The sequence below is a fragment of the Thunnus thynnus genome, chromosome 3 (genome assembly GCF_963924715.1).
Source record: "Thunnus thynnus chromosome 3, fThuThy2.1, whole genome shotgun sequence".
Taxonomy (NCBI): domain Eukaryota; kingdom Metazoa; phylum Chordata; class Actinopteri; order Scombriformes; family Scombridae; genus Thunnus; species Thunnus thynnus.
This window is the reverse complement of record NC_089519.1, coordinates 1,530,502-1,551,657: the sequence shown is the minus strand read 5'-3', so window position 1 is coordinate 1,551,657 and position 21,156 is coordinate 1,530,502. Positions and strand designations below refer to the sequence as shown.

The window sequence follows — 21,156 nt, the reverse complement described above, 5'->3', positions numbered from 1 at the left end:
TCCGTTACCTCAAAAGATTCAACAACGCCAGAAAAAACCCACCACGTCAGCCACCACAGAAACCACTGTCGACTTACAAAGAATAATCCAAATTAGGCTGAAACAAACACTTAAACCGCAAATTCAATTACAGATGAATTATTGATGTGGCCAAATGTGTGGGGAGGTCAACTTTTAATTATTGATAAGCCGTCATGTTGGAGGAATTTGTCATCAGACGTCTGATTTCAAACAGGACGGATAACGACACACGCACGACTGAGAACAGAGAGAGACTCAGAGCTGCTTGATCCAGACAATAAGAATCAGCAGGAATATATTCACATCTACTAACAATAAAAAGATTTATTATTAAAACTGGGGGTTGATTATTTTCTTTAGCAAAGCCTGAAATTTGAAAAAAACCTGTTTTTCTGAGAGCAGCTTTAATTTCCACTCAAATCAGTGAATAACAAGACAAGAAAAGATTTTAAAAAACTGCTTTTTAGTTCTTTTAATTTGACAAGTTTTATATCCACACCAAGTTTTAAAGATCTCATGTTTTCCTGTTTATTTTGATGAAGGCCACGTGGTGCCCTTCTGGCCAACATTGGATCCAGTTTTTAAAATATTAAAATGAATAAACTCTCTGAACGTCACAGCAGCACATTTACAGATCACTTAGTTCAATCTGAAACTCCTCTGACGTCCTGAACTTCTCTTTGGCCTTTTTTTCCTGAAATAATCAGTGAGCATGTCCACATGTGTTTTACTCTTGTCTCTCTGGTGTCTTGGACGGATCCGTTGGTCCTGGCTGCTGTTGAGTCCCCCCGAACTAAAAGCACTTTCTTTACTGAATAAAGCCTTTTGTGTTCTGGAGTTATTTCCCCAATGTCAGATCTTTTATGGCTTACATTATCTCTGCGCTCTATAAAATCTCAGTCACATTTAATCCTGTTGCTTCACTGCGTCATTCTGTTGGGACGACAGTAAATCTGTGTTAGTGAGGTGTTTTTAAAGTTAAAGCTTACAAAATGCCATCGCTGCCATCACAACTGCCACGATTATGATTTACAATATGAACAGAATAATCAACCTGGTGCGTTTGTCATAATCCTAACAATCCAAACATATGGAAAGTCCTTCAAAAACCATCTGAAGCTGCTCACATCTACTAAATGTTTGTAGATATTTTGGTCACTTCGATCAGCTGCATGGAAACTGAGAGATTACTTGTTCTAAGTGACTCCTTTAAATGAAACTCATGACCTTTTTGTTGCTCGAGCTCGGCTCCAGGTTTTGACATTTAAAAACTACCTAAATCAAACTCGGGAGCAGCTCGGCTCGGACCCAGCCGTGCTCACACAGTGCCGCTCTCAAACCTACAATACATGCAGGCGGTAGGTAGGAGCCAGTGCAGCCTCTAATCCCCGCCGTCCGTGATTTAGCCCCTGGTCCTCCTAATGCTCCTAAAGCCCCAGCTGCTCCCCTGGCCGCTCCGCTCTCTCCGCGACAGACTGCACACCGCTCGCTTTATTAATAATTCACCTAATAATTCACCAGTTCGACGCTCGCTGCCGGCTGAAGCACCGGCCCCCACCTTCACTGTAAACAACTGCCCTAATTCCCCGTCTATTATTTTCTTGTGTGTGCGTGTGTGTGTGTGTGTGTGTGTGTGAACAGAGCGCACGCTGGTGAGGTGAGCTATTTAGTGGCTGATATTTTTGGGGAGGGAAGTGTAGGGTATCTGTCGTCGCTACCGGAGCGCATGAAGAGCTTCCATTTTACGCACCGAGCCGTCCAGAGCCCCGCTGAAACCCGGACCGACTACGTGTCGCTGTGCAGGCATTCTGCTGTCGGCGAGGCTACAGCGATCTGAAGAAGCACAACGCGAGCTGCTCTTTCATCTCGTCAGCTTTGAGGAGGAGGCGGCGAGGGACCAGGGGTGTCCCCCCGTTTGTGTGTAACCGTGTGTGTGTGTGTGTGTGTGTGTGTTTGTGCGTCTGTATGTGTGTGTAGAACAAGCGAGAGGAGAGAGAGAGAGAGAGAGAGCGAGAGAGAGAGAGAGAGAGAGAGAGAGAGAGAGATACGAGGGTAAAACAGATCGGACGCGCGGCGCAGGAGACAGCCGCTTTTGGACACGTTTTGGAGACAGAAGCTGCCAGACTGCGAAGGCTACACACGGAAAAAAAAATAATATAAACAAAACTTACTTTGCATCACCTCTCCCGTCCATTAATTTTTTAAAAATCGTGTTATTGATATTATTTCGCGGGAGTTTTTAAGCGTCTCCCAATCTGCTGGACAAGTTTGGCGGCTGAAGGACGCACCTCGGGACTTTGACGCAGACGTCTCCCTGACTTCTGGCTGCTGGACATGGGCTCATCTGAGGCCAAACAGCGGTAAACGGAGGGCTCGGCGCTGCTGTCCTCTTTTCCTCCTATCTCTTGCAGAGTGGACCCACTTTTGAAAGAGCGTGTTTTTTTCTATCTGGGCCTAAGGCTGACTTGTTTAAAGGTCCTTTTTTTTGCTTCCGGCAACAGCGAAGAGACCAAGTCTTCCTCTCTCAGCCCTCACTCCCTCTCTCACTTTTTTGGAAGCTGAACTTTTAAAGGAAAATGGGGCATTGAGAGGGTTGGCAGATCTCCCCGCGCTATAATGGTACGTGCTGTGTAACTCAATAGTTCCCCTCTGTTGGGTCTATAGGGTGAAGTATTGGACTGGGACTAAACTAAACATTGCGTGTGTTGAACTGCATCCCTGCGGTTGCCTTTTAGCCTTTTAGCCTTTTAGCCTTTTTCGTGTCTTTGTAAGAAGATCAACACTTTGTTGGATGCAGGCAGGAGTGTGTGTGAGGCCACAGATGATGATGATGATGATGCGCAACACACCTGTGTGCGTGTGTGTGTGTGTATGTGTGTGTGTGTGTGAGAGAGAGAGAGAGAGAGAGAGAGAGAGAGAATATGTGTGTGTGTGTGTGTGTGTGTGAAGTGTAAAAGTAATCACCTTACCTGCCAAATTTGATAGTTAAAAAGCGACAAAACTCACTTTGATTTGATTTGGAAAAAACTACAAATATGCTGATTGTCCTACATTTATTGCACACTAACAATACATTTGCAATGCAGCTTTATATTTTTTCATATTTTCCAAATGTTAAGATGCATTGCATATTTCGTGAACTGCATTTCTTTGTTATCCCGAAACCGTAAACAAAGACCTAATAACACTGCAACATTTATATCTGCAATATATCAAAATGATCACTTTGCTACTTTGCGTGAAATGAGCCTTACTGATGAGTTAACAACGTGCAGGCTGATGTGTTTGCAGAGGCGTTTGAGTGGCCCTGCAGACATACAAAGTGGGGGCTGATGCTCCTGCGCTGCTCAGATCAAACAGAATAAAACACACACATGCAAGCGCAGTCTGATGGTTGCTGGAGAGGAGATCTGAAAGGCCAGCATATAGGGACAGAGTGTGTGGGCGGTATTTATTATTATCATCATTATTATCATGATATGAAAGCATCCTTTAAGTCAGCGTGGCGCAGGGCTGCTGCGCCGTCCTCCACCTTGCACCCGGACTGTGTCTTTTCTGTCTGAGGCGGCTGCTGTTTTTTTTTATCAATGGGCACTTCATTTGCGTAGTTGATGACACTTTATAGCGACTACAAGGGGGTGGGGAGGTGAGGTGACACAGACCGTGTTTGTGCTCCCAGAACAAGTGCTGAGAGTGCTTATAGAGAAAGCAGCATGAATAAAAAGCACCTAATATGTAAAATCTACCCGAAAATCAAGAGGATGATAATTTATCTCTCTAAATCCTGCAGCAATATGAGACATAAATAATATATTTTAATGTCGTCTACTTTCAAATGTTTTAGATTTGAATACAGAAAAACAGCTTCTTTTATTGTTTTTTACATGGAAACATCAACCTTAAATGATCTCGATCATCCTTCAAGTTCAAGCTTCTGCATTATTTACTAAAATTGTGAGCTACATTATTGATCTTTTATTATGATGAACTCAGGAGATTACAGAGGAATGTGTTCATGATGTGTCTGCATTTCGTGTGTTAAACAGCTCACAGAGTGGATTTGTTGAATGTTTGGTTTCATCCAAAGAGACCTAATAAAATATTTCTCTAGTAACACAGAAATAAAACACAGAGGCAAACAATACATCCAGAAATACTGAAACATATGAGATATTTCTTTTGAAATAATAATGTAAGTCTTTACATACAGCTGGACTTCATATATTAAACATGTTGGCCCATAGAAATAAAATATAATACTTTATATAGACTGAAACACTGTCTGGATGTCATTTGGAAATGGAAATGTCTTTTTCTCACCAATAAAGACAATAAATACACAATAAAAAAAATAATAAACACAACACAAATCACAAATCATCAATAATACAGCAAAATATGTGCAAAACAATTTACTGTATGTGTTTGAATTCTCGCAGCATACATGAATATTTTTGTGCTGGTTAATCATTGTATTGATTACAAATGGTGTAAAGGATCCTTTCTATGTCTTTTTGTCTGCCAGAGGTGCTCTGAAGCATTATCCAGAAGACATTATCTCCAATTCAGAGAGGAAGAGATGTTCAGTGTCATCTCTTTTATTCAGCATTATTACACTGAGCATCTATGACATTTATTGTCACCAACCAGCTTTACAGGAGCAATTTGATTCCTGTGCCCAACATGACACATTGTGTGCACACTCTCAAGAAGTGAATGCATATTTTAATTTGTTTTTTTTTTATCAATACCAGTGTTACATAACTATACTATGGGGTCACCTGCCAAAAATGTTTGTTGGCTACAGCTGCTGTGACACCCTGTCATACCTGCACACCAACGCAGAAAGGCCTCGAGCGGCTCAAAATGTTAAATTGCAGGCCACGTTGTAATTTGTGATGTCTGCTGTCCAATTATCTGTCTATATTTCTTAAGGTAAACGCACCATTAGACAATGGTTCATAATTGGCAGTGATATTACAATCCTCATTTAGTTTTGATTGTGGGTCTATAATTTCACAGTTGGTTGCATTGCGGTTGTTGTTGAGAAAACCTGCCAAACACTGAACCTGTCAGTCAAATCAAAGCCAAGACTGTTATTGGTGCCAAGCTGGGAGGTAGGCGTGAACCTTCCTGTATTATTAAATACATTTTTAGAGTGTCATTTTGGTGAAGTTGAAAGTGGGCGAGACATTTGAAATGAGCTCAGCACGCTGTCTTATTGAGTCGTACTGAGTGTGTGTATGTGTGTGTGTGTGTGTTTTGAAATGAAACTCTATGCTTCCTGGTCTTTGTGGTAAACTCTGCTGTATTAGAACCATAACCACAAGAAAATCTCCCCATGGATCAGTCCTTGTGTGACACAAAGGGCTGATTGTACCAGCTCAAACCTCATTGTTAAACGCACTTAGCCGGTGTGGCTAGGCCTTAACTGAGTGTGGTTAGGCCATTAAAAAAAGCTTATATACAAGGATCCATGGAGAAAAAGGAGTGCCAGTGGCGTTGGGTTACCTATAGTGGATGGTGCGAGCGATGTGGCAGCAAAATGTTGCAGCCTAGAAAGTTCAGTGTTACAATTGGCATAGTATTATCTAAAGGCCACAGTCCATAGCCTAGCCTGTCGAGCAAGATCACTAGTTGACAGGCGAGGCGCCAAGCTGAGTGAATCTTGGGGTGTGTCACAATGTGTGTTCTGTTCAAACTTGTTTCACGGTAACAGTTTTGGTGAAGGGATGTATTTTTTTGTTTTTAGAGCTATTGTTAGGGCTGCTGTAGTTCAACATCTATCCATCTATTAGTCAGGCATTCAGTAGTTTCACCTCACCCATTTGCATTTAAGCACTTTCGATTTTCACTACACACACGCACGCACACATAAACACACGGTTGAGTTTCCAACATAAGTCAATGCTTTTTGCTTAAGTCATGTGAAATTATTTTATACTCTTGCCTCCTGCAGTCAGGCCTCCTTAACGGAAACTGTTCTCGCTGTATGCCTCATGATTTATCCAGATTCCCACCGTTTACTATTGTGTAAAACACAACTGCACAATTAAGCCAAATGCAATCTTCAGCACTGCATCTTGGCTGTACTTCTGACCCAACAAAACCTTCAGGACCCACAAGTGGAGTGAAATAATTAGCCCCACTCTGCTCAGCCATCCATCTATCCTTCTTTTTTTAATGCAGCCCCTCGGTTTCTCATCTTCTTTCTTATTCTCCCTGTTTTTCCCCCTCACCCCCCCCTGAGATGGCTGTGTGAAAAATCATATTTTTCCAACATTTCTCCCCGAGGTAGCTTTGGCAGGGACTCACACGGCGGCCATTTCTGCCTTTCATACACCCCTCACACACCGTGGAACAGATCGCCAGTGCGGCCCGGCGTCTTTGAAGTGGTTGCCATCTCATGCAGGTTGGCTGGACTCTCTTCTCTTTCTCTCTCCCCATCCCCATCCCCCCCCCCCTCCATTTTTATCCTGTGCCTTAAACTTGGCAGTGTTATTCTCAGCCACCAAATCATGATTATAAAAACGCGTTTAAGACACAATGGTGGTGATAATAATTATGGTTTTTAAAGATGGACTGACAGCGCTGATAGTGCTTGTGCAGCAGCCAGAATAAATGGTTTCTGGAAAGGAGGAGAGGGCTGCACCAGGTGTGTGAGCAGTGTAAGTTTTTTTGTGTGTGCAAGTGATGAATAGCGTGTAAATGTGTGTGTGTGTGTGTGTGTGTGTGTGTGTGTGTGTGTAGCTGCAAATGTGAGATGCAGAGAGACAGAAAGATAGAGAGGAGGATCATTGATATGTTGCCATTCATGTGCTTTAAAATGGAGCCATCTGAGAACAAATTCCACCATCAGGGCCTTTCATACACAAAGCTCTGTGGAGGTGAGTGTGTGTGTGTGTGTGTGTGTGTGTGTGAGTACATGTGTGAGTGTGTGTGTGCACAAGTGTGTGAGCAGGTTTTTGGAGATCTCACCTCCAAAGAATTTGGCCATATGGTCGTCAACACATACACCCAGAGAGAGAGAGAGAGAGAGAGAGACAGATAGAGAGTGAGCCAAGGAAGGACTGTGTGAGATAGCAAGGGAGAAAGTGAAAGAGAAGTGTCTTCTTTTGTCAGCGGAGGCAGCAGGAAACAGTTTAAAACAGATCCTATACCCCTACCTTAGATCAGATGGCTGAGACAAAAAAAAAAAAAATCCTCCATCGCATCCTCTGCATATTTGCGGAGTGGGAAAATCTGTCTCAATTAACACATTTGCATTGGGCGATGATGGACTCCAAATAGGTCACTGACTCAATCTCCCGCCTCCGAATCTTCCCTCTAAAATGTTAATTAAGGAGGGCTTTGAGATTTTTTCGCTCAGGGCTGGCCATATGGGCTGGGCATATGTTCTATATATATAGTACAATATATAATTCATACACTGCTGCAGGAGAGAGTGTTTGGGGGCCTGGAGTTTTTTTGGGGTTTACTACAAAGGGAGTCAGTATGTTCTGGCCTCCCCAGTGGCAGGTACAGAGCTTAGCCTATTCATTAGCTTCATGTTATTCACTGTTTCACAATGGGATTGAGGTTCATCAACACCTGTTTCTTTGGCTGACGACATAAAGTGGGCATTTAAATTCCTCTTTCTTGGTTGGTTAATATGAAATGAGAGCAAATCATCTTTTGATTTGATTTTTTATGTGTTTTGAGACACTTAGGTGAAGTGAAAAGATGGGTAATATCGGGTCTATCGGACTGAGATTTAGTGTTTATGAAGGGATTTATGTGTATAAGGTATTCTCAAATACTCAGAATGTTCCCTCACTCGCTCCCAGTCGAACCAGTTGTCCCACTGCCATCCACCCAGACACCCCATTCACCAGCAGAATGAGGCAATGGCAGCCAATGAAAACAGCTCTTTCCCACCCGCAGCTTTTTTGGGTCCGGCTCAACCAATCAGACGAGGCTTGCTAGTGCACCTGACCCTGTTTCTGGCCAAACACAACCAATCACAGAGGCTCCAGCACACCTGATGCATTGTTGTCTGCTTGCTGGTACAGTCGGCAGGCTCGTACTGGTGTGGAGCCCCACACAGGTGCTGTGGATCCGGGCCATCATTCTGACCGGCGGCCAATCAGACGCATCGTCTCGTTATCACACACATGTGGCCTGGCAGACTCTGAGTGTTTGCATTTTGTCTTGTGTGTATATGTGTGTGTGTGTATGTGTGTGTGTGCATCTATAGAACTCTGCTACCCCTTTCCCATAATGCTTTGCTGCCTTATCAGCAGGCCTCTCTCACTCCGTTCCTGGCTTCATCCTCTTCTTGAGACTCAACAATGGGCACTGTGTTGCCCCCTTAAGGAGCTGGAGGCCTCAGCAATAAAAAGAGACTAAAAATAAAAAAAACATGTTTATGGACTAATAAAGATGATTAGAAATCGCACAATTGCAGAAAAATGGAAGGTTTGCGAGTGCAGATTATCTGTAATAAAAAGCCGAGGGGAGAGACGGGGGAGAGAGGGAGAAAGAGAGTTAGCTGTACAGACCTCTCATTGCGAAGGATATGAATAGCCTTTGTTTTCACCACAACTCAGGGCTGTGTGGTCTGCCAACGTCTGGCTCTTATTATGGGGTTTGTGTCTGTGTGTCTGCGTAAGTGGCATGCACGTGTGCGTCGGTGTGTGCCTGTGCTTGTGTGTGTTGCTGTGTGCGAGGCAGAGAGTACATGGGCGTAGAAAAAAATGTATATATGTGCAGGTGATTATATTATTTTCAAGAGGGTGACACTATATATGTGCATGCATTTAAACGTTCCCACACACCAGATACACTGTTTTCTTTCTGCTCCTGTTTCGCTAAACAAATGTGGCATGGGGTCTCGGGCTGGCACAAGAGTGTGTGCACGCTTTTTTATCCGTTAAAGTTGTGAAATGAAATAGGATTTCACAGAACAGCACAGCGGCTGTGGGATTTGGGCTCCCTTCGGGTAAGTAGAGTGGGATAGGTTGATCCAATCAACGGCAGAACTGCAAGGAGAGCCCATTTCACAGCTCCGGGCCCTGCCAGAACCCTGCCTGCCTGCCTGCTTGACTTAGAATACAAATGAAGCTCCCTGAATGAACACTTACACACACATGCATGCATACACTCTGGTACTTACAGACAGTCTGGCTGGGGATGTATAGTGGAAGAGATGTTAGTAGGCGAAGTGCTTTCTATGGAGAAACGAGACCAGTGGGGGTTATAAGACTGTCCCATATTGTACAAGATTATTTTAGTAATGGTTTATCACAAAGGGGAAGCATAGAAAATAAGTGTGTAAGTGGGGTGATTTCAGGTCACAACTGGCCGCAAATATCCTTCTGAATTTTAATGAATTCTTAAAATTTTATGGCATTTTTAGCTGCATTTATTTCTTAGTACTGGCACAGCGTAGAACATTACCCCAAAAAAATCAGGTGAATACTGAAAGAAAATGAATATTCAGAATGTTTTGCTATACTCTATATGCCCCTCAAAGTAAATGTATTCTAAGTTTATTGTTCTTACTGGAGCCTCATACAAAATAACAGGTTCAAGCATCCAGTAAAACTGGTGAACACTAGAATTTCTGATGCCTCAGTGCCAAAAAAGGTTGTGATCCACTTTCTTTGAGGGCTGCTAATAATATAACAAAATAACTGTGCAACTACATTGAACAAATCCTATTTTTTGCCTCTGTAAATAACCCTTTCTTTGTTTTTTTTTTTAGGCTACTGACGCCTACCTGGTGAACGACGATCCTCCTAGAGGCCCAGGGATGCCTGAATGTTTCCTCGTGTCTGATACATACAGGGTATAAACACACACACACACACACACACACACATCTTAAGCTCTCTACATCTGTTCCTGTGATGTTGATGTTCCAACATTTATTTCCTGGACACACAAACAAGCTCAGTCCATTAAGAATAATCTCTTTCTTCCTTTATAAAGATTTACAGCAGTTGAGAGAGAGAGAGGGCATTCAGAGTACAAAAGACTCATCAGTGCATGTTGCAGAATCATTTTTACGTGGTCAGACTTCAATGCGGGGATGTTCACCATTATATTATCTTCAGTCTTCAGATCCTGAATCAGAGGTTCTGGGGTTAATGTGTCCAGGAAATATATCCATATTTTTTAAGTGTTGAGTGTTTCCTAGCATGCCTATTTATCCCTTTCCTCCTGCATGTCATCATCACTGACATCCAGAAATCATTCATTGACTGTGCTGACGTGTGGCAACAGTGCCCTACAAAAACACAGTATTTCCTCATAATGTCAAAAAATATAAAAAATATTACTTATGCTTAGCAGTAGTTTCTGGACACGTTTTCTTCATCTGGAGAACAAAATCTGCTGCCAGTTGAAACAAACTAAGATGCAAAACGTTACAAAACTGAAGACATTAGATTTTTCTGCAGGACACTTTCTGTGTTTAACATGTACTGCATGTGGTCATTGTCATATGATTGTAAAAAAATAAAATAAACAAAAAAAAAACAATAGATTTCTTTCAGGTTGAGGTTACAGATATCTGGTTATACTGCCCGGAAAACACTTCCTTTTGCCTGCGTGCTGCAATCTGACATGTTGCATTTACCGCTTAAATTGAAGAATGATGACATCAGACTAGAAAAATAAATCTATACATTTTCTTCCTGTCGAATACAAACACGGTAGAAAGTCAGTAATCCAAACCAGTCGGAGTAAAACGTATGAGCAGCCATTGCATACAGTCAATACATAAAAAGCAGCAGGCGTAACACATTGCTCTACTCACACACTCAGATTGCAAACAGATCCATAGAGTCTCTGGGATCCACACTGTGTATGATATGCTTGTTAGCCATAACGGCCAGTCAGCCATTTCTCTCCAACTGCATATGCCTGTATGCATTTGATTGGCGTGCACCCTCCCAGAGCACACATAAACAGCTTACTCAAACAATATTTACACTGTACGGCGTATAAACGCTACAGTTACACACATTTTCCATTCACATATTTCCCGCTTTTTGAAATGGGAGCCTCAACCACCTGTCTCACATATTTAGCATGCTAATGGCAGTATCAGTATGCTACATCACTTTCAATATTTAATGGCATAGCCACAGGCAGTGGTAAACTGCGAGTATATGGGTTGTGCCGTGTGTCAGTGGGAGACCACGACACACTAACTTTAGACACACCATATGTTTTTCTCATGTGCTTTTTGATGGTAGGCTCGGGAACTGCTAGAACACTGTGCACCTATGAGGGGCTTTCATAAGTGACGGTCAGACAGGACTGCTTGATCACAGGCAGAAAGAGAGTTTGGAAAGAAAACCTGGGCTTCTGTGTTTTGTAACTCCTGCGGTTGCTATAGTTTGTTTGTTACAGCCAAGCGCCTGTGTTGAATACTGAGATGGACGTCTCGGCCCAGACTGCAGCCAGAGACAAAGACAGCCAGTAAAGTCAGAAAGACGAAAAGGGGACAGCGTGTGTGTGTGTGTGTGTGTGTGTGTGTGAGATGAAGACAGCCGAGAGAGAGAGAGAGAGAGAGAGAGAGAACAGCAAGAGATTATAAGATAGAAAAAGAGAAAAAGGTTGCTAGAAACAACCACTGAGAAAAAGAAAAAGGGAAAGAGAGAAGGGAAAGCGAGGGAGCACACAAAGGCTTTGGGGTTTGGGCCTGTGCCGTGGTGGGGTGTGGTTTGGAAAGAGGAGAGAGTATGGGAAAGAAATAGACTACACCTCAGTATCCTTCACTTTCTTGCACTTTTTATTTCTTTTTTTTAAGCAAATTATTTCTTTTTCTAGCTGTTGAAGACGGTGTATCTCTTAAGACGCTTGTGACTGTGTTCATATATGTGTTAGTATGTGTCTATATACTGTACATTGTATGCATGTGTGTCTGTGGTGTGAGTGTCTAAGTATCCTACATAGGCTGAGGTCTCGTAAAGCTGCACAGCTTCATATCCCCCTGAAAAACTTGGCATTCAAGCACTGGGGTGACTTCAACCCCCAAAACCGCACCCTTGCACACACACATACACACACACACACACACATACATGTACACATTCACACACACATACACACACACACACACGTTTTGCAAGACTCACACACTCTCAGACATATGCACATACAGAATTGTATTCACACACTTCTAAACACTCTCACAATGCTTGTGCACGCACTCTCGCTCACACACATGCACAAGGCAGGGGCTTATGTATAATTGCAGGCACTCTGCCTGCATATATGAGTTTGATTAGGCTGAGGAGCAGGGAGCGGGTGAGGATAGAGCCAAGCCTGATTAGAAACAGAGTGTATCGCTTCCATACAATAGGAGACACAATGAAACTGGTTTAGACCACTTTGTCCAAGTTCAGGTATCTTTTGTCTTGGTGTACATATACAGCACACTAGAATATGACTTGGACTTGATTAAAAAGGAGAATAAATTACAATCGTTCAGACTGGAGATTTGCAACTTGCTGTAATAACTTTGGACTTGTTCAGTAGCCTTGTTCGGCATGCCGGGAGGTCCCTAGAAATAGTGAGAATATTTGAGTGCATTTTCTGGTGTAAATATATTGTGGTGTTGGTTGTAACTCTCGAATGAGGAGCTCCTCGACCCCAAACTGCACAGCGTCTTTAGCCAAAGCGATGCTGGCAGGATCGGGCCTCAAATCCAGCTGTGACACACTGTAAAATTAATTCAACACAAATTTCGGTCCACGTTTGAGCTGATGTTTCAGCTGCATCAACAGCACACGTTTAATTTACAGTAAGAAATGTTCAAGTTAAGGACATGGGGCCCCCTCCACTTAAGACACTTGAGTTGGTTTGTGTGTGCGGAGAGCTTTATGTCACCCTCCAACTGAAAGGCTGACAAAATATCACAGCAAAATCTGAGATGTAAATTTCAAGCCTCTGTTTCTGTTTTAGTCACAGTTGGGTCCGCTTCTGCATTTTCAATAAGAGCAAGGGATATGAAAGTTGAATAAGCATCATTTTGAGGAAATTCTGCCTCTTGAAATCATCAGTTTGTTCTGAACTCATCATTAAAGCTTCTAAAGATTGATTTCATCTTAAAATACTGTCAAAAAATAGCATAAGAAAGATTCTATCAACATCCTAAATATGCTCATTAAATTGATTCCACAGGAGATAAAATAAAAATAACATGTTCTAGCACCAGAGGATGAAAGTCAACATTAACACACTATTGAGACACTATTGTGAGGCACAAATGTAAAGTAACTCTTTTTTAAAATTCAACTTAAGCTTATTGTTATGTTATATTGTTGCCTGTAGATAGATAGATAGATAGATAGATAGATAGATAGATAGATAGATAGATTTGTTTATGGCAATTTATAATAAGTTGAAATTCAGTAAAAACGCAACATTATGACTTGATGCTTTTCGTGACGGGAAGAACAGAGCAACTGTTCCTTCACGAAAATGTCATTTTAATAGTGAATTTCAGACGGAGGCGCCTCGCGGGGCTGCGAGTGCAGATGGTAATATTATAGGAATATTACAGATGTTCCGTATAGGATTATTTTTCAAATATCGTAAAACACGATGAGGTGACTGAACTCACCACTGAGCACCACAGGCGCACTATAAGCCCCTGCAGGGCTGCAGGAATACTGTATGTGCCGCGATCTCTCTCTGAGGTTTTAGCGAAGCACTGATTCTTTTTTTTTTTTTTTTTTATAAACAATATCTATTTTTTTTTTTTTTTTTTAAAGTCGGTGATAATTTCAAATCTACGGTTTTGTTCGTGTCGATCTGAGAGAGCGGGGCGGGAGAGAGAGGGAGAGAGCTAGAGAGAAAGAGGGAGGGAGGGAGAGAGAGCAGCAAAAACTTTCCCCTAAAGTTAGTGCGGAGCTTTCACTGCGAGTGAGGCGGGGTTACAGCCTGGACTGAGCCACAGCGGCTTTGCAATGCGGCACCGCAGCGAACCTCCATCCAACTTTATTATCAACAACTCCAATTTTCATCTCTAGACACAACCATGTACTCCCCTTACTGCTTGACACAGGTATGAAAAAAATCGCCGTATTTCATGCTCCTCTTCGTTTGCTTTTTTTTTTCCCGGCGTAGTGCGCCTCCGGTTTATATGTGGTCACAGTGTTGTGCTGTCTGTCGTGCTGCTGCTTGTCATTTGTTGCGTTTTAAGGACCTTTTTTCCAGCTCTGCTCTCTTTTCCCCGATAGTGTTTAACCTCCCTCTCTCTCTCCCTCTCTCGCGCTCTGTCTCTCCCCCTTTCTTTTTAATGGCACTCCTCCAACGGGCTTTCTTGTGCGTCTCATTGCGCATGGTTTGGAGAGAAAATGGCGCTTCTCCCAAATCTATTTTATATAAAACCGAGGCTGGAGAAAGGGGAAGAAGGGCTCGGTGTCCTGTCAGTTGGCAACTAATTACAATCAGCCCGAGGCTTTCATCGGTTTTATCGACAAATATAATAAAGTACGGAGAGAGTTCCTATACGGTTGCTGAGTTGTGGGACAGTTTATTTTTTATAGGAAGGTTTGTGACCCGCGGCTGTTCGCGAGCTCTGCCGGGTCTTCACCCGCGGTCTGTGTTGGGGGCTCGTGGGGTCACTGTGGACACATTCAGAACTGTTCCTCGTTTACTTCATTCAATTTCAGCAGCTTCGTTTTCAATTAAAACTAAGTTTTTTTTAATGTATCATGAAGGCGACAGAGGGGAGGGTGTGTGTGTGTATGTGTGTGTGTGAGTGTATGTGTGTGTGTGTGAGTGTGTGTGTGTGTGTGTGTGTGTGTGTGTGTGTGTGTGTGTGTAGAGACTGAGCTGCATGCTGCAGTTTGATTAATCAGAAATTAGTTGACCTTTAAAAGCAGTAGAGATGTCATATAGACCTGAATGTTATCATTCAGCTTTATCACACCGTCTTTACATTAAAGAGAAGGTCAAATAGAGCTTTGGAGGGGTTAATACTAAAAAATCTCGCTTTATCTTGTGCGTAATTTCAAAGGCCGTTTGAGGTAATAGTTCATTTAGAAGTTGTGTTCAGGTTAATCAGTGTTATTTTTTTGTTTTACTAGTCTTATGATAATCCTAAAATAATAACTGTAAGTATTCAGATCACTTTTTTTCTGCGTTACTGGACAAATACAGTTTCAGTTTGGACCTATGTGGGTTGCGGGCCTTATCACGCACCTCTGACACTTTACAGAAACGTGTCAGACTGATCTTCTTTATCAGCTCAGTGACTGAAAACAGCCTTACATATTATTTAGTATTTATGTTCTTGTAAAAATCCACGTCACAAACAAACGTTTAATTCTTATACAATAAAAATGATCCAGGTTGACCTTTAAGCCGCTCTGACACAGGTGAGATAAAGGCCTCTTATTTCTTTCTCGGTTTGTTTTGATCACAGTTTGTATATTTACTTCATGGGATGATTATAGCATGTGTCATAGTATAATTAGTTTTATCTCTGATTTAAACAAGATCATATAACAGCTCATAACAGCAAAGGTCAAGCTATAAATGACCCTTTTTTGTTTTTCTTTGCAGCGCCGCGATTTGGCAACGGCTGTTAATAAATAAATAAGTTTTAAAATCAGGATATAGTTGACAGATGCAGATATTGAGAACAGTCACTGCAGAGTTAACAAATGAGAGCTGCAGACGCGCCGAGCTGCAGCTTCAGGCCGCCGCAGCTCCGGTTCTCTCCCCTCTGCTGTTCGGCCTATATAGAAATATATATAAACATCTGAGTAAAAGTCATTTTTATGTGTCAATATTTCACCATCCAGCCTCTCTTTAATAATCGTGTTGAATATGAGCTGATTGTCTTCAGTTTTTGTCAGTAGGAAGTGTGGATTTATTTGTCTGAGGCCGAGAGCTTCCAGTATCCCGACTGTGTTGCAATATCACATAATTCAGCCTTGAAATGTAGTTATTAAGGTTGTGCACTATAGTTTCATGCACTCATTTACACCGTGAACTGTTTTTTTGCACTATAAAGTCACTTCTTTTTCATTTCGGCCTGTGCGTAAAATGTTTCAGTGATGCAGGGAGGTCACGGCCTGCCGCCCTCTTCTCCTTTTTGGTCAGCAACACTGTTTTGCGTTACTATAAGTCGGTATAATATATAGGTTTTTTTTTACTAAATCTATTTGAGGTCGTATAAGAGTTGTATGCCATATGGGATAAAGCAGAGGAATTGTAATCATTCCTTTCCTTAAACAGAACAGTCTGTCGTTTGACGAGCTCCGTGGAAAACATGTGGATTCCTTCTCGGTGTTATTTCAGGCCTTCTAACCAGACTTCACTGTTTTCTCTGAGTCGTCACAAACAAAGAGGACAGCACTGCTGACAGCAAAATGTATGTTTCGTCACATCATACATCATATTTTTTTATTACTGTACCAAAGTTTGTTGGGTTTTTTTTTTTTTTTTTTTTAAACCAGCCTGCGTCAGAATTAATTACAGCAGTTAAAACGTTTCTATCCTTTTATTATCTCTTGACCTTTGTGGCGTCTGTGAGTTTTGAACAGTGAGGCAGACATTTTCTAATCAATAGTCTATTTGATCCGTAAAATAAGTCCAACAGCCCTACTGCATATTTAGCACAGATAATTTTCCAAGCCTGGTGGTATGAGGCAGAGGTCCGCATCGAGTTTCCTCTTTCTTTCCATTAATTAAAATTAATTGGCAGTAGATCCTCTCACACGAGCGCCGCATGGACGCGTGCAGCCCGTATGCGATACATATTGATCTGCTTAGGCTGCTGTTATTACGACTCCTGGCCCTGCTGAGAGATATCAAGCGGTGCGGATGTGTTTGCATTCTCCCATATCTCCTTGAGAACCTGTGTTTGTATTTGGAGGATTTTAACACCAATCAGAAATAAACCAGAAAAACGTCCGTGCATCCTGTTGGCGGGCAGAATTGACACTTCTCTGTTCACACCTGTAATTTAAACTTCACTTGAATTTCGCTTTAATCGCCTGTTTTAATGATCTGTGGTTTGATGCTGCGTACGGATAGTTTGCTGTTTCTTTGTGTGTGTGTGTGTGTGTGTGTGTGTGTGTGTGTGTGTGTGTGTGTGTGTGTATCCACATCCATGCACACATGGATGAATTATAAGCTACTGACATGTACTGTCTGCTGTTGTCCTCCTGTGACTACATTAAGATTTGTTCTTCGATCTAAGTTGTGTAAATAATTCACAAATCACACACACACACAAAAAAACATGCATAACTGGTGTAAACAGTCTACAATGTATTATTAATGCTGATAAAAGCTTTGCTGGAATGGCCTGGCAGGTAACGGACCAGATCAGCCAAAAGTGTGCACACGCAATTTGCCAAACAGTACCGGGAGTTTTTTTTTTTTTTTACGGGCTACGTGTCATTGTTTCACATCCCTGTGACGGAAATGCATTAGCATAAAGTTTTAATGTCGTATGAAGGTCGCGGAGGCGTCGTTAATTAAAACTTTTGTGTGCTGCGTTTTTTGAAATCAATTATTTCAGACTCCAGTTAAGTCCCGCTTATCCAAACGAGATGTGGGCTGTGCGTACTGTATACTACAGCGCGCCTCACAAACTCTGCCAACTTCTGAGGCTTTGCTGCAAACTGATGAGATGCCTGACACTGTGCGGGAGATTGTTTAACTATTACCCGCACAGTTCACACGCAAAAACTTTTATTTGGTCGTTCGATTCTCGCTTGTGAACGCTTCATGTCCAATTATTTGCAGTTCTAAAGTGTGTGTGTTTTTTTTTTTTCTTTTTTTTTTTTTTTTTTTTTAGATTTTGGAGATCAAATAAGTCCTTGAAATTCATTCAGCCGTGCAGACTGGCAAAGTGCTTGAAAGCATGCAGTGAAAGCTATACATACTGTAGCCATGCCATACAGCCATAGCAACCGGAAAAAAAGTTGAGATTTTGTAGTTAGTATCTTTGGTGTTGGAGATGAAGGCACCTATCATCTCAACAAAAGAGTGTTTGTGAATCAGTGCATATGGAGAAGCAGAAAGTCTGTGTTGCAATATGTGTGGAGCCCACGCAAGCAGTTTGCCTACATTGTCCTCTTCTAAATGAATCTTTTCATCTCTCTTTTAGCCCAGTTTTATTTCATTTTGTCTTCCTGTTTTCACATAGAAGTCACTTAAGTCACCATTATCAGTTCATTAAAAGTCAGACATTTAAGACATTCACCTGGCAGTCCCTAGCTGTTCATGTGTGTTTGTGTGTTTGTGTGCATGCATACAGTATGTGTGTGTTTCTTACTTCTTCCCCGTTTTGGGCCGATGACTCTCCTGCGTCAGCCCTCGGTTCTGGTTTCATTGGGACCGGACGGTGACGGCCGCTGTGCTGGTGTAAGCCGAGGTGGGCCTGCATTATCTGGTAACATACCAAGCCTTACTGGCGTCACTTTGCACCACACACACACACACACACATGCACACACACACACTCACACACACACACGCACACACTAATCCTGCTCACACTGAGCTGTTTGGTAGGCACAGCACAGGCAGTGGAGAATAGGTTTGCTGTAGTGGACGGTAGGCTGGGTAAAAGTGGCCTGCCAACTGTGCCAGGACGCCAGGCAGGCAGTGGGTTGCAGGCAGAACCCAGGGGTACATTGTGTTCTTTTTACTTATTCATCCTTTCTGTTGGAAACAGACCAGGTCCACCTTACACTGCTTGGCCCAGAGCGAAAGCTGGTAGGCAGGGACGGAGGGATGGGACGGAGGAAGGAGCGCAGGGGAGTGGGAAATGGCACAACATGTCCATGTCAGTAAAGCAGTTTATGAATAAATTTTGATTACATGGGAAGAAAAACAGCACTTGATTTGTGTGTGAGGGATTTGTTGACTCTTGAGGTTTTTAAAAATTGCTTAAATCAAGTTCATCTCTAGTTCAAATATTTGAAATCACACATTTGTCAAAAGTAAAATGTGTGTAAATCCATAAAATCTTAGTTTTTTGTTTGGAGCGTTTTAAAAATTTGTGATGGGAAAAGCCTGTAAGGCCCCAAGCTAAATCCCGAGGCAGCTTGCAGCCAGTCCTCCTCTGCGCGCGTGTGCGTGCGTGTGTGTGTATAAGTGTGTAAATGTGGGTGAATCTGTCTTGGAGGTGGGTTAAATCCACCACTGTGGTACTCTGCTCATCCCTTATCTGTGCAGTCTTCCTGACCGCCCATAGTAAATGGATTTATCATGCTTAACTGAGGCAGTTGGCACAACAGGGTAATAGGTGGCTGTCCCCTGGATGGATGGGCATGTGTGTGTGTGTGTGTCCTTGTGTGTGCAGATATATGTGTGTTTGTGTGAATATAGCCCCCCCCCCCCCCTGTCCTCTGCCTCCTAGTGTGGATTAGGTTTAGGCTGATCTGTGGCCAGTGGAAGCAGGCGGCCCCTATAGCGGTCTTATGTTGGTCTGTGATATAGTTACGCACATGTACGCGTACACACACACACACACACTCATCTGAAATCAAACAGAACACTCACATATGTTATAGACAGATAGACAGACAGGAGCAGCAGAGTCAAAATCACTCCAGTGTGCTGATTCTGGGAACGTCTCCCTGAGTTTAGCCTCAGCCAGCTTTTGTCATGAAAGTAGAAAGTACTCCAACACTAACTAGACTCAATTATCCCGTAGAGCTTTTGTTGTTGCAAAGCTCACTACCCGATATTTTATTCTTGTCAGAAGGAAAAAATTAGGTACATAATATGTGTGATTGACTGATAATTGCGTTTTCTCCCTCTGCAAGACTGTTATTATTTTTTCTCAGAATTGAGAGTTGAAGGTGCAACAACTAACAGTTTACAGTCATTTAAAGTGAGAAGACTTAGGTTTGCCAGCAACTGATTAGAATGATCACACAGTGGAAATGTGAGGAACCCGTAAGGAGCCGAGGGATGAGAGGTTGCGAGAGACGGTGAACTGCACTCTCCTCACAGCTGCCCTTCCCCTTCATCCTCCTCCTCTTCCTCCACCCCCTCCACCTCCTCAATTAGCTCTCTTTAAAAGCGAAGTAACGGTTAGTGAGAGATCTGCATTGTTCTAGGATGAGCTTCAGTTGTTGTTGTTGTTGTTTGTCTCTCCCTCTCTCTCTCTGTGTCTTTCTCCATCCCCCTCCTCCGTCGCTCATTGGTGTGTTTTTCGTTCTTTTTGATTTTCTCAGAGGCTTTTTTGTGGGGGTAACCCCACTGAATGGGACAATGCAGCCTAGCGTGAAATTAAAGCTCTTAGTTAGTTTGGAGTTGCTCAAAAGAGGATTTTACACATGCATGCATTCATACACCCTCCCATACGCTATAGATATAGCTAATTAGAGGAAGTACACCCTATGTCGAGCATCAAGGGCCCAATTAAAAGAATAGGGGGAACCTCGGTGCGCATGATCTACGCCAAATCAGCTCTGTGAAAGCATTTCTATGCCTTGTGTGTGAACAGTATGTCTGCCTTCTTAATCCAGGCGGGAGAATATGGACAAGACTGATATGAGAAACGCACAAGTTTCATTAACATATGCATGTCACGTACTCGGTAAGTAAATCAAGAAAACAGTCAGATTGATCATCCTGACAGGCGAGCGTCTGATTCAAAACAGATTGGGCTGCTCTTGCTGACTCTTCCAAGTCTCATTTTGGAAGTAGTCTCCAATGAAATGTCTGTCATCCATGCACATTAGAGTTTTTGTTGTCTATGTCAAAGGAATTTATTTGTGCAATTTCACAGTACAACATTGCCATCTGATGACTGTTTTGCTTTGTCAAATAAGTTTGCATGCTGCAAGAAAAGAAAAAGTGAAATATTGGCCTTTTAGAATAAATGCAGACTTTACAATAACTGATGTCTGTTCTTTACTAGTGCCAGTAGCTTTACTGTATCTTTAAATGCTAGTTGATGTAAATACATTGGACCTACTGTATAGCAACTACACCCCACTGTGCTGAATGACTACCTAAGGTCATTTATTTTTTGCCTGCGCTGTGTGTGTGTGTGTGTGTATGTATGTGTGTTAGTGTGTGTGTGTGTGTGTGACAGGCCAATGTAGAGCAGCCGCAGCAGTCAACATTGCCCGAGGGAGCGATAGCTGAAATATCCAA

General features: G+C 42.4%; 1 protein-coding gene across 1 annotated transcript in view; it reads left to right on the top strand.

The window, feature by feature from the left end:
- The first annotated feature begins 1,660 nt into the window (after window positions 1-1,660).
- nfixa (nuclear factor I/Xa) overlaps window positions 1,661-21,156 on the top strand; it is a 111,028-nt gene continuing 91,532 nt past the window's right edge. The window contains 2 exon segments of the mRNA XM_067579574.1: window positions 1,661-2,640; window positions 9,767-9,850. Coding sequence (XP_067435675.1) covers window positions 2,638-2,640; window positions 9,767-9,850 — 87 coding nt within the window. The 5' untranslated portion in view covers window positions 1,661-2,637.